At 43.5% G+C, this 14,176-nt stretch overlaps 1 protein-coding gene across 1 annotated transcript; it reads right to left on the reverse strand.

Annotated features, from left to right (window-relative positions):
- Positions 1-4,964: 4,964 nt before the first annotated feature.
- KCNJ2 (potassium inwardly rectifying channel subfamily J member 2) lies at positions 4,965-12,816 on the reverse strand. Its single transcript, XM_007056059.4, has 2 exons — positions 12,674-12,816; positions 4,965-7,388 (listed from the first exon to the last, which is right to left on the reverse strand). Exon 2 carries the CDS (start codon positions 7,164-7,166, stop codon positions 5,883-5,885), a length of 1,284 nt encoding a protein of 427 aa, XP_007056121.1. The 5' UTR covers positions 7,167-7,388; positions 12,674-12,816; the 3' UTR covers positions 4,965-5,882.
- Positions 12,817-14,176: the final 1,360 nt, after the last annotated feature.

Genomic DNA, 14,176 nt, shown 5'->3' on the forward strand with positions numbered 1-14,176 from the left:
GAGACTGCACAGGTATAATGCAGGTAGAGAGACCAGAAGAGGGCAGCACAGTAAGAGAAGCAAATAACAGGAAGACAGGCTAAAGTGCCACTTAAAATAAGCCTCTCCATACTTTGAGCCAGATTCTCAGCTAATGTATATCAGAATGTCTCCATTGTCTGGCTTTTCCACGTACACTTTCTGCTGACCAGTGCTGACAGTGGTGTGGATTAGCCATTTGGCCCTGTTTAAAAACAAAAACCATGGATAGGCATGAGTTTCAAAGCATCACATAAACTAACTTTCTAAGAGACAGATTTTGGAAAGGGAAGCTGAATTTACAATAGGGGTCCTTACAGAGGACAAGGTTCTGTCTTGAAGAATCATACTAGAGATTCATTTATATACCATTAAGGACCCGTAAAAGCCAGAAATTCCGTGCAAAACTCAATTTGAAACTCTATACTGTGCTTGGACATTACAATATATTTAAATCTTGATTATGTTGGCCTAATCTTCTTGAGCCAAGTAGGAGTTCTGCAGCACTTATGCCGGCAATATTAGATAGTTTGTAAAATCTTCCACTTTTTCCAGCTCCTTGTATATGGAGGCACAAAACCTGAAATCTGTTTGCTCTTGTGTCTTTGTCAGTCATAGCATTATAGCAAAAACTAGAGGGTATCACTACAGTGGTGTAGATTAGCCATCCACTTGTACCATTGAATTTAAGTTTTCAAAGCCGTGTGGGGGCACACCTCTCAACCCTAAATGATCAAATGCAGGAAAGAGACCACATCAGATCTTGTACCTTGCTTTACAAAAATGGGCACATATTTTTGTCCCCATATCATGGACAGGAGAACTGCTGCATGGAGAGTTGAAGCTACTTGCCCAAAGGCACATAGGGAGCTGAGGGACAGAGCCCAGAATAGAAGTCAGATTGAAGGACACACACACACACACAAAATGGTGCAAGAAGTGCGTTTGGGTCTTCAGCCTATTAATTAGAGGCACAGATTCTATTCCCAGATACTCAAGCATAACTCCAGCTGACATCCAGAGGCACTACATAGGAGTATCCCGAGGACAGAATTTGGCCTATTGTGACATCAGGTTAACGATTCAGAATGATCTAAGAAGTTTATGATCATTAAACCAAGTCTGTTTGTAATAGAGGTAAATATGGAACACACCTTTGGGATGCTACATGGGCATTTGGAGTTGCGGCTCCCATTTTATTTTCAAATCCATGCCCAAACCTCACAGGTCAGTTTATGCCCCAAGTGTCCATTTTCCCACCTGCTATGCTATATTGGTGAATGCATGCACACTTTTTTCAAGGCCCCTTGTAATCCGTTATCTCATCACCATTTTGATTGATGTGATCTCTATTTTGTGTACAAACACTTTGTACTTAAGAGAAGAAGGATGGTCACATGCAATGCTTAATTTATGCTGGGGTTTGCCAGGGCCGAGCCCTGGCACCTCTAGAGCTGGCAGTTCATAGCCCCAGCACCCCGGGCTTGCTGCATCAGTTGTGAAAGTAAAAAAAATTGCTTGAGCCCCGGCACCTCTTTCATTACAACTTAAGCACCGGTCATGTGGTTAAGGCTCTGGAGTAGGACTCTGAAGGCCTGGGTTTAATTCTCAGTTCTACAGTCTTCCTGTGTGACTTTAAGAAAGTCACTTAATCACTCTGGGGCAGATCCTCAACTGGTGTAAATTGCCATAGGAGACAATGAGGCTCTGTGCCTCAGGCCGTAATCTGCAAACTGAGAACAATATCACCTTTCCTCCTACCCTTCATCTACTAATATTACAAGCTTTTGAGGAAAGGGGCTGTCTCTTACCAGGTGTTACCGTGGGAGGCACTTCACAGGGACCCCTACCTTGGCTGCAGGCAGTACTACAATACAGTTAAAGAGTGATGTTCTGACCCACCCTCCGCACACAGAAGATACAGACAGAAGATTGTTGGGTTTTTTTATTATTATTATTTAGAAATAATAAAATAAGACATAATATATAAAAATCTGTACAATCCATGATTTGTGCAGTACATGAGGAAGACTTTGATACAAAAAGGCTGCAAACAGGAAAATAGTAATGGACAATTGTCAAATGTCTCGATTGTTCATCTTACAACAGCTGCAGACCAAGAGTCATTGTAAAATAAATTTCTGGTTGGCGGTGGGATGGCAACCCTGCAGCACCCTTCTGCCTTAAAATGGTCAAGAGCAGCCATAGTTTAAAGACATTACAGTACTTCTTGGTTTTACCTTGTAATCCAATATGGAAAAAAAAAAAAAAAAAGGACCTAAGAGACCAGATAAAAACATACAAACCCTTTGTCTTTGCCAAAAGAGAACAAGTGCTAAGTTAACACCACAGAAATTTACCATGATTGGGAGAACGTATCATTAAACACAACTAAAATGTAGTGATTTCCACCCTTGCTACTTATCCAAAAAACAAGTTGCACCTAAGAGAGAGAAACAACATAGCCCAACCTGTCTCAAATGCCTTTTGTCATTGTAGGCAGTATTATGTTCAGACATTAAGTCTTATTCAAGTATTTTCAGGGAAGGGCAGAAATAACTAAATCCTCCCCGACTCCCCAAGCAAAATACATAAAACCACCTGTGCCAGACATTAAAGACATTGAGCCAACTTCATCCTTGGGGTCATGCCATAGACTAAGGGCTAGATCCAAAACTTTTAAAGCCAGTGGAAGGACTCCCATCTGCTTCAATAGGCATTTGGATCAGGCCATAAATGAGGGATTAATTTGGCCCAGTATCACTAAGTATGAACGCTGTCAGTCACTATGCATGCCTTTAAAAAAAAAAAAAAAAAAAAAAAAAAAGAATTAACCAACCCTACAATAGTCAGACCTGTATTGGGCTTACCAAGGCGTGTTCAGAAATGTATTTAAACCATTTGAGATATGAACAAGGGGTGGGGAGGGTACCATGAAATATACATTGCAGGTCAGGTCTCTTTCCTAGCAGCTTTCACAAGCCAGAGGCTGAGTGCACATCTGCAAAGCTAGATTCAGTCGGTAGAGACAAAGGGTTATTTAAAAATAAAATAAATCCAGCAGAGAGTGCAATGAATGACCTAAGTATCCACTCTCAACAAGACTAGCAATCTGAAAGCTTGTAACTTTTAAAAATGCCAGTAACTAGAAAATATTTTCAAATTAAAAGTCCATGCTTAAATAAATAAACAGAAGTTCATAGCATTAGGAACCCTATAAGGCTTGCAAGTATTTGCTAAAACCATGCTAACCGGTAGCATCTAGGTACGAGCTAGCAGAAACTGCTGAACTGAATTTATACTTTCTATGGATTTATTTAATTTTTCATTTTTCTTCTTCTCCTTTACAGACTTCTATTTACATTTGGCTTTAAATATGAAAATACTTGATAAACTTTATAAAATGTACATTTAAAAACCACTTCTGAAAAACCGTGACTCGAAAAACCTGTACACCAGAAATTTCAGATTTTTTTCCCTTTTTTTTGTTTTTGTTTTGTTTATTTTTTCTTAAAGAAACAAACTGAAGCTTTTTATTTTCCCTTCTCTCCTGTCCCTTGCTCTGATTTTTCAAGTCTCCTAAGTGGGGCACTGTGTATTTTGGAGTGATCTAATTGGGGAAAAGGTTCCCTTTTCTCCATCTCATTCCCCCATTTCCTCCCTCCCCCATTGCATCTTCATTTGTTTTACATTTCACTGAAGACTCTTTGGTTTAGTTGTTTTCCTTTACAAGAATATCACGATAGCAGCACAAGTAGCATTCACTGGCTATGACCCAGAACTGTGTTCAAGTTGCCGTGTGGGTTTAATTCCCTTTTCCCCTCCTCCCCCCCATAAATAGTTTTAGAACTTGTATTTAAATAACATCTGCCCTCTTTAGTATATCCAGAGCTACCTTTACAATGTAAAATTTCCACAGTTTTAGAACCCACCTATTCAGGTTACTGTAAATACCATCTTATCAGAAACCACCATCTCATTGCAGGCATTTCCTTCAGGCAGGGCTGTAAGGGGCCAGAGGCCTTCACAGATATCCATTTGCAGAAGACATTAGACCTAGAACAAGCTGTTTTTTAATGGCATACAGTGATCCAATACTGTAAAAGAGTTGACTAGGATCTATTGTCCCCACCACCATTACCTATTCCTTGAGGAAGATTCAGAGGCGAGGAACCTCCAAGTACAGCTAAGTTATATGCTTGATCGCAGAGGCACAGAAAACATTAAAGCATTCTTGGCAAGGGGGCCAAAATACCATTCGAGCCATGACTTTACAAAAGGTCACAAAACTTGATGTCATAGTTCATCCATGGATAGCTCAGTCGAAGTTTACAGGTAAAAAGGCGGTGGGAGAGGGAACTCTTTTACAGTATTATCTGCAAATAATCCTTTTTCAAATGATCCAGAGCACACTATTATACCTGGGCTGACACCCGTGCCCTGCCAAAGGGAAGCATTTTCCCAAAACATTCACATCCCTCTGCTCCTTCAGATTGCTCTGTTACAACTTCCCTCCTTTCCCCCCCGCCCCCCCCCAAGGGATTTACGTGTTGCTCAGCTCACCTACACCCAAATGCCTGCTCCAGCCGAGTTAGCCTAGAGCAGATCAGCAGCTTTGCATGTCTGTAGCCTAGTTTAACTGGAAATGTAATGACCGCCTGCAGCATGTCTGATGGCTCAGTTCTCAGAACGCTGGGTCAGCTCTAAAAGGGCCCTCTAAGTTCTAGAAGCAGTTTTGGAATGTGTGTAGAATAACACTTGACCTTCTGCAGTAGCCCTGCTGGTGTTTTGCTAACAGGAAAGAACAGATGTTTGCTTCCCCCCCGTCCCCTCCCGTTGCTTTCCTTCTTATAAAAAGAAAGAGAGGGAGCTCGTTTTCCCACAGAGGGGGGGAAAATGTCTTGCTTACTTAGATCTGAGTCTTACACTCTATTTTCTGAATAAGGTGCGAAATGAGGCCCTTTAAAAAGAAGTCTGAGGTTCAAATTTTGTTTGTTTAAAGCAGCCTGTTTCATTTAAATAAACTCCACTGTGCAAAACTGTGCATTTTCTTTGGTATCCATTTAGGTAGTTTTAACTTAATTTTTAGATAGAGAATTAAACTCTATCAGCCCCCTCCCATCCCCGCTCCTGGAATTTTTTTTTCCTGGAGGCTACCAATTGGCCTGATGTTACATAATGCCCCTTATGTAACTGAAAAGAGAAAGAAATTGATTCTAGCTATCAAACTACTGGCCTCAAAAGAAGTTCAGACTATACGGCCGTATTGGCCTCTTTGAAGTGTGATCACGAGCTTTTCAACCCAAAAAGTTCAATGCTGACATTTTTTAAAAAAAAATTACACAAAAGAAAAAGAAAAAAAACTACATGGCCACAAAAAAATTACAATTTGTGTCAATGTAGTTAGCAGCAGCTTTCTTAAAATAATAACAACAACAACAACAACAACAATAATAATAATAAGGCAGATTCATGCCTTTGTTATGCCATTAAAAACATTCTTGTTCCCTAGAGAGAAGCATTCTGGAAAAAGTTGAAAAAAAAAAATTAACCCAACCAAAGCTCGCCTGCAAGTTCAAGTTTTGTAAAAAAATATATACATAATTTATTCTACAATATATATGTGCCTTCTGATCATGCTTAGACATTGTTTAGTGCTTCGTGTTTAGAGTTCATTTTCAGCTCTCTCTCCTGTAAAGACAGCCCTAAAACTGGCTTAGATTCCTCGGGACCGCTTGTCTTCACGCCTTTCTTCAACAGTACCATCATCTGAAAACTGCTTTGGGCCAACTCTCAGCTCATTGTGCCTTTGACCGACATATTTTTCTTTTAAACCAAAAGATAACAGAGAAAAAGTCAGTCAGTCATATTTCCGATTCCCGCCTTAATGGCCTAGGTTCTAGTGGCACCCCAGCTTGGTTATGATGGTCCATGTCTGGGAGGGTGTCCGTGCTCATGCTTTCAGGCACCCCATTGTCACTCTCGTCCTCTTCTTTGCTGGTGAGGGCCACTTCATTCTCGTAGCAAAAGGAATTTGCATTTGAGAGAATGTATTTCTTTTCTGCTAAGTCTCTGGCACTACAAAGGGGCGTGTTGGGCACTTCGTACGTTTTGTGGAACCTAGAGTAGTCCACTTTATAGTAGTTTTTCTCTTCGAAGAGCACAGGCTCATAACGGTGGCCCCAGAGGATTTCATTTGCCAGATATGAACTACGGCACTGGGTAGTCATGGCGGTAGCTTCCACCATGCCCTCTAATATTACTACAATTTCAAAGTCTGCATTGTCCATGTCTTGCTTACTGTAGTCATACAAGGGACTTTGTTCATCTATTTCATGGACTATTGTAATTGGGGACACCAGGAATATGCGGTCTATCCCACTGTCAAACCCAACGTTGATGTCTATTTGGTCCAAAGGGATGTATTCTCCTTCGGAGGTTATCCTGGATTTAAGGAGCTGGGCTCTCACATGTGCCTCAACCAAATGGCTTTTCCGTAGGTTTCCAACGCGCCACATTAAGCACAGCTTCCCATCCCTCAGGCCCACAACAGCATTGTGGCTGAAGACTAGAGTTTCGTTTCTCTTTTTTGGTTTAGCCATCTTTGCCATGACAGCCCCAATGATGAAGGCATCAATGATGCAGCCTACGATAGACTGGAAAACCACCATGAATACTGCGATGGGGCACTCGTCCGTGACACACCTAAAACCATACCCAATTGTTGTCTGGGTTTCGATGGAGAAGAGGAAGGCTGCAGTGAAGCTGTTCACATTGGAGACACAAGGTTTGTAGTTTGCTGGCTCCTCCAGATCCCCATGCAACAGAGCAATCAGCCAAAATACACAGCCAAAAAAAAGCCATGAAAGAATGAAAGCCAGGCAGAAGATAACTAGCATCCACCTCCAGCGAATATCCACGCAGGTGGTAAAGATGTCTGCCAGGTAGCGTTGTCCTTTCTCACCCACATTAATGAACTGGACATTGCAGTGTCCATCTTTCTTGACGAAGCGGCTCCTGCACTGCTGCCTAGTGTGTACCTTGCTCTTCCCGTTCCCGAAGCCATTGGCAACTGCCATGGTTGCCAGCTTCATGCCATCCTCCTCTGAGGAAACGATGCTATAGCGGTTGGTTCGCACGCTGCCCATCACTACTGCTGTGGACTGAGGTGCTTCTGCTTTAGAAAACAGTCTGAGTTTCTGCAAAACCCTTTGGAGAAACAGTTTTGAAAGTTCTAGAGGAACACACACACAGGAAAAAATAAAAGGGCTAGGTTGGAGTTTCCGACAACCCTTGGCTCTACCAAGGAGAGTCTTCTGACATGCAGAGTTAGCTTAGCAATTGAACATCCGTCATAGAGAGCACATGGTCTGCAAGAGAAAGACACACTGCATATTAGAATTCAGTGGGACAGAATACTGAATCAAAGCTATATAAAGACCCCAGCCTCCAAATCCATATGGTTCGTTTTTCAATCTATTCACTTCTATTCATGGAATTGCCCTGAGGCACAGAGATTCTCTGTTTATGGACTGACAAAACTGACATCATTTATACAAAGAAGTCATCACTCTTTCTATAGCAAGCACTAAAGTGAACAGGTCTTAAAGAAATATTCACTTAAAAGCAGGAAATACACGTATCTATCTAGTACATACACCTGCACCTTTGGTGGTTTACTTGGGAATGGTGAATTAGCTTTAACACATGCATGTCTGTTCAAGTCTCAAGTTGATTTACAATGACATAGAAGTCTGTGTCTCAGGGTCTATTCCAGCCAAGATACAGGTGTGTGTTAATTAAAAGGAACAAGTGCATTATGAGGATTAAATGCTCCTTGGGCCAAATTTCGCTCTAGTGATACTCCACTAACTACCATTAAATTACAGTTATGCAGAATTCAGCCCTTTACTAGTCCATTCAAGCAAAAGTCATGCATTCATTCTTTGCCAGCAATAGGAATAAAGCCATACAGACTATGTTGGCAACTATTTAAACCAAAGCTACAGCAATTTGATGGGATCCATACAATCATTAAATTCACAGTAGGAAATCATCACACAAACCAAATGAGGCCTCATCCTGCTCCGGCTGAAGTTATTGATAAATGGCTTTAACAGAAGCAGGATTGGCCTAACATCTCTGTGGTGCCTTTGACGGTGGGTACAAGGCACTTTCCTCTCTGGAGATAAAGGGGATTCCACCTCAAAAAGGAGAACCGTCCTAAGTTTCCCTTGTGTCTTGAATATCAATGGTTAGGGCTTAGCCTAGTGGATACAAGATGTGTTTGCTGAGACTGGAGGGCACCAAACTCATTTCATGGAAGTCTAGCTTAGACCCAGTGTTTGCATTTAACAAGCACATCATCCATTAAGTCATCATCCATTGTACTGGAGGAGATTTAATTGAAATACTGCAGAGGAGGCAAAATGCATGAATTGTAATAATCCCCCCTACACACACATGGCCAACGGGGGAAAGAAAGTCATAACTGATTTTAAAATAATGAGGATTTTAAGATAATGTCTGTTGTGGGTTTGCCACAGCAGGAGATCTAAGTACGAATCACATTAGTGGAAGAGTGCACTAAAATGTCTTTTGTTAACGGATATTAACAAAATTAATCCGACTCAATTCTAAAACCTGACACAATTGTGTCAACCAAAGAATAAGACTTCTGCATGTGAAATAGTTTGCACACACTCTAGCTGTTCTTCCTGACCTGGGTAGAGCAAGGTTAAAAAGTCATACTGTAGATAGGAACGTCCCCTGGTCCAATAACAGGGTTAAAACCTAGACAGATTTGGAATCTCTAGAGTTCAGCATATGATCTCTTAATTCCTCCGTCCCCTACATCTCTCAGCTGCATCACAAGGACACAGGTAAGCAGACGTGTGTAAGAAAACAGCAGGTGACAAGCAAAAAGAATAAGAGATCTTTACAGATGTGCATAAGACATTTCTTCCTGAAGAGCTACTTCATGGTTTGCTTTAAATGCGCACACACTTCAAATTACTCTACAAGAAATGTGGCCCAACACATATTTCCTGAGATTAGTCATCTGTGACTCCTGCAGTGCGTGATACATTTTGGCAGCTTTCAACTTTTAAAATACCCAGTTTGAATGTAGCTTTCATATTAATGTATAAAGATGATATGGTGCTGTTAAACTTACACCTGTCTGAATATTTTGTTTGCATTGTGTAAAGTTCCCTTTGTATTTTTTTTTTTTTTTGGGGGGGGGGAGGGGGAAGGAAGGGTGAGAAGAACAGAGATTCTCATTCCTGCCAATATATAGCTCTCTAAAGCAATGGAATGCTTCTAACATTCAGTTTGAGATATTTTCTGTTGTATTTGGTTTTAGATGCATTTTCAAGCCAAGTGGGAAAGCCAAATTACTATTTATATGTTCCATGAAAAAGAACAGCTCATTGCAAAATCATTGCATTGGTTTGCAGATTAATCACTTTTATAAACCACATCCTAAAATCATGATCATGTTGAACTTCCATGTTCTAAGCAGGTTTTGCTCCAAGTTGATGGAAATATATAGCCTTAGAACTAATTTAGTCATTTTTCTGCATTGTCTCTTGGATTTCAAGGGAGGAAGGGTCTGGGGAGGGGACAGCTGTGAAATCTGAGGGACCTGAAAGTGCAACTATATACCAAAAAAAAAAATTTTTTTTTTGACCCCAAGACATTTGTTTGAATTCCACAAATCCCTGAAATCACAATGCCAGGTTCCTACAAATATCTTGCCATATTTAGAACCCTGGAAATAGCGATATGACAATGGTAGGTGCCTATTTCCATTGCTAATTGTCACCTACTGTACATCTGCATGGTATTATTAGTTAGAATCATAGAATATCAGGGTTGGAAGGGACCTCAGGAGGTCATCTAGTCCACCTCCTGCTCAAAGCAGGACCAATCCCCAGTTTTATCCCAGATCCCTAAATGGCCCCTGCAAGGATTGAACTCACAACCCTAGGTTTAGCAGGCCAATGCTCAAACCACTGAGCTATCCCTCCCCCTATTAATAGTTGTGTCACTGCACGTGTTATGCCTTTGGAAGCAAAAACTGCTCCGACTTTGGCTTAAATGTTCCTGAAACACTGAAATGCAGCCTAGAGGGTATCTCTTTCCTGTGTTTATAGACTTTCTGGATGTTTAGACAACAAAACTCTGGCACATGCCACATATTACAGTGCTGGTCATAGGATAGCTGGCTACTGTCTTTTAACAACACAAATTGCCTCTCATCCTTGTGTGTGCTTTGAGTAGCTAGGATACGTGCTGGGGGGCGGGGGGGAGGATTTGTAATACTTCAGCAGTCAGACTCACAGCTAGTGAAACACAATGGGCCTGATCCTGCCCAGTCAAGAAGGTGGCAAAATTCCCATTGACTTCAAGGATCAGGACCTGTAAATATGTGTATGGGGGGAAAAAATCAATAGATCCACCAGTGTTGGGATCTGAACTTTGTGTATCCTAAACTCTTCCAGTTGGCTGCAGTGGAAGTTTGGGGACTGCAAGGAATACAGGGTCAGGTCCTACACTATACAGTGTGCACAAAGCTAAAAATGCACAGACCTGGGCTAAAAATCTAATATTATGCCTTACTTTGATAATCCACCTGCTGCTCAGTCGTAATTCAAGTTTAATTTTTCCAAACATTCTCATGTTATCACTGAGTACAAAGAGGGGACCAAACCTACAACCCTCACTTGGTGGGGTGGGGTGGGGGGGTTGTCTGTAGTATTGGGCCCATTGCATAATGACATGTAGTCAGACATAAACTAAATTATCTTATTTTATTCACCCCATTATCCCTCTACAGAAAAACAACACCGTTTTCACTGTAGAGAAGTACTGAAACCAGTTGCTGGTATGTGCACAGATTCACTACAGTGGGGTAGATCAGAATTTCAAGTATTGCAACGGGAGGCTTGAAAAGGGGAGAATAGAAGGGGACTTCACTATTAATGAAGCATTCCTGGACAAACACTGATTCAAGAACAACAGAATCTCTAAGAGCCCACAAGGAAAAATAATTACATCGATGTCTGTAATTTGCACTGATCGAGTGGAAGCGGAACGTGCAGGAGGGTTTCAGACTGATCAGAGATAGAGATGATACAAGAGTTGAGAGAGAGAGAGAGATTGCTAATGAGCGATCCGGGCAGTTATTCCCAAGCTGACGCCACATTACCCTGCTTTGTGTGTGCAGGGCACATGTTGCTAAGTGAGCACAACTGCTACCTTCCTCCCTCTTCAGTAAACAGAGCACAAGAGCGGTCTGCCAAGATATATAGCAAAACCAAAAGTCCATGCTCTCTTATTTTATTGGTCAGAGATCTTCAGGTGTAAAGGCTCAGTGACCTTTCCCCAGTCCCATATATTATTTAAAAGTTATTAGCCCAGACTCTCCTCATTTCCCTGCTTGCTTTGGTTAGGGGATTTGAGGCATATTACGTATTAAAGACTAAGCTAGCTTGGATCATGACAGATTTTCTTTAATAAAACAATGAAGACATTAGAGAAAAGAAAAGTAGGTGATACAGGAAAAATGTACAGAGAAAAAGGGGAAAGAGAAGTGGCACTGTCATCCGAGATCCTGCTCCTTTGCAGATCTCAGGATATTTCTAGATGATGACAAAGTAACTACAAATGAAATATTCATCACCAGGGGGTGTTGTTGATGTGCTGGCCAGCAGGATGGAAAAGCAAACAAGTGTAAAGGTAAGGCAGAGAACACAAAAAAGAATACAGCCTGATGAGTAGAGATGTGGCAGTGAACACATCTTTGTTAACACCCAGCATAGACTTTCAGTGAGTTCTGCAACTACTGTCTACAGACAATCTCCAAAGTGCATGTGAAGCACTTGCCTGGTTAAAATGGAAAAGCTCGTACAATACAGCCATAAAGAAGTCTGCCATTTCCTAGATGTATTTTTTTTTAACTGTCATGAATCAAGTTAAAATGACGCAATCTCTCCACAGTCACTCAAACCACAATGGTTTTTTTTTTTTACTTCTTCTTTTTGCCAGACCCATTAGGAAAGAATTCCACAAGTTCCTTTGATGCATCTTCCATAGACTACAGTCGATGTGCAGTGTTATGAATAAATGTCACAGTGTTGTGCAAGGGGTGATAGAACATTAATTTTTTTTAAAAATGAATCTAAACTGTAATTCTGTATGCTTTGATCCCTTCCCTCTCTTCTAGAATCCCTGAAATACTAGGCAAAAAGAAAAGGATGCACAGGGCAGAGGAACGGAGAGTTTTCATGCTAACTTCCAATCCTCCCCCAAAATACAATATCCTTCAGTGGCAGCTGGTGCCTGGAAAGAAATGAGCACAAACAGATGCTCAAGTGTTCCAAGCATACCTAGCTAATTATTTGCGCTAGTGAGATTAATTAGACTGTTTGCATGGTCTATGAGAAAGGGTAAAGCTCTCCCTTCATGTGACTATGCAGAAAACTGCAATCAATAAACCTGATAGTAAAGCACATACATATAGACTGATCCCCCCCTGCCTCCCTCCCCCGGCACCCCTTAAGGCACAGGCATTCGAGGGTGGCATTTCAGAGGTGACTGCGCTGCCGACTTCGCTACAGAAATATGTAGGTTAAAATACAGTGCTCCTTACCTGTTAGTGGATTTAAGCTGGGGATGTAGATACATAAAAGAGTGTAAGATCCAGTGGCTAGGGGGGAATCAGCAAACCAATCCCAAGCTCCCTACCCCGCTGCACCGTTTGCAACTCAAACACTTCACGAGCTACTGCCTCCCTTTTGAGGGCGGCCATGTGATTTTTAATACCGGCTCGGCAGTCTCCGCCCTCCGGGGCTGCCCCAGACCAATGGGAGAAGGGAGGCCGGCCCAGCCTTGGCTGGGTCTCCGCTGGAGCGCCCGGCTCTGCCCAGAGCAAGGGATTCCCGCCGCGGGGGCGCCCGGGCTGGTGGTGCTGCGCCGAGGCGTTTGCAGCGAGCGCAGAGCCTGCGCTGCCCCGGCCGGCGCGCAGCGGGGACCGGCTCGCCCCCGGCCCCGGGGCGGGTGGCACCTGGCGGGCAGCAGCGGCTGGAACTCGCTGCGCCAGGCTGGGGCGCGGGGCTCCTGCCCCCGCGCCTCCGACAGCCCCAGGGTGCCCCTCGCCCCGCCGCGGGGCTGCCCCGTTGCGCGCTCCGATCCGTCCCCAAGTGAGCCCCGGGGGCGCTGCCGTGCCAGGGGGGAGAGCAGCCCGGAGCCCCTGGCCCTTTGTGGGGGCGAGGGGGGTGCAGAGGGAGGACGCACCTTGCAAGGGAAGAGGAGGGAGAGCGGGGGGGGGGGATGTGCCGGATTTTGGGGGAGGAGGAGGCTTTTCAGGAGCTGGAGAGACTAAAGGAGGAGTGGGGGGGCAGAGAAAGTGAGGAACGGGTTTGAAGGGGGGGTTGGAGGGGATAGGGCGAGTGGGGGCAGCCTGGAGAGGAGAGGGAGCCGGGGGGGAGTGGGTTATGAAGGGAGGGAGAGAGGCAGATCACAGGGCCCTATTGGTGCAATGTCGGGTGATCATTCCCTCCAAATGCAACAGCCAGGCGCTGTATGTGCAGCTGGTCTGCGAGTTGGCCTTGAGGCGGATCTGGATTTATGTCCGGTGCAAATGAGAACATGCTGTCCTGGGGTATGTCTACACTGCGCAGTGAGCTCAGGTTCCAACTCAGGTTTGAGCCCAAGTCCGCCTTCCGCCCACATACAAATCGGGCTGATGCGGGTCAGCAAGCACTCAGGACCTAGGATCCTGCTATGGGGATGGGTCAGAGCCCAAGTCCTGTTGTGACTTGGGTCTGAGCCCTGCCATTTTGCAGTGTGAATGCAGATCGAGCCATAGACCCGAGACAAAAGGTCTGCATGGTGCAGTATGGACACATTAGCACAACTGTGAGGCCTGGGTCTAGCAATTGTAAACCCAGGTTTACAACACCGCGTGGACTCTCAAGTGCAGGCTTAGAAAGACTGAGTCCAGAAGTCCGGGTCCCAGGGACCTGGGTTTATCATAGTGTAGAAATATGCTATGCTTCCTGCCTGGCTGGCTGTAAAACCCTTCCCAAATTAATTCCTAGGCTGAAGGGCACTGGCTCTCGTGCTCTTCGACTGGACCCGAGAGTATCATTAT

This window comes from Chelonia mydas, chromosome 14, assembly GCF_015237465.2.
Source record: "Chelonia mydas isolate rCheMyd1 chromosome 14, rCheMyd1.pri.v2, whole genome shotgun sequence".
NCBI classification, from domain to species: domain Eukaryota; kingdom Metazoa; phylum Chordata; order Testudines; family Cheloniidae; genus Chelonia; species Chelonia mydas.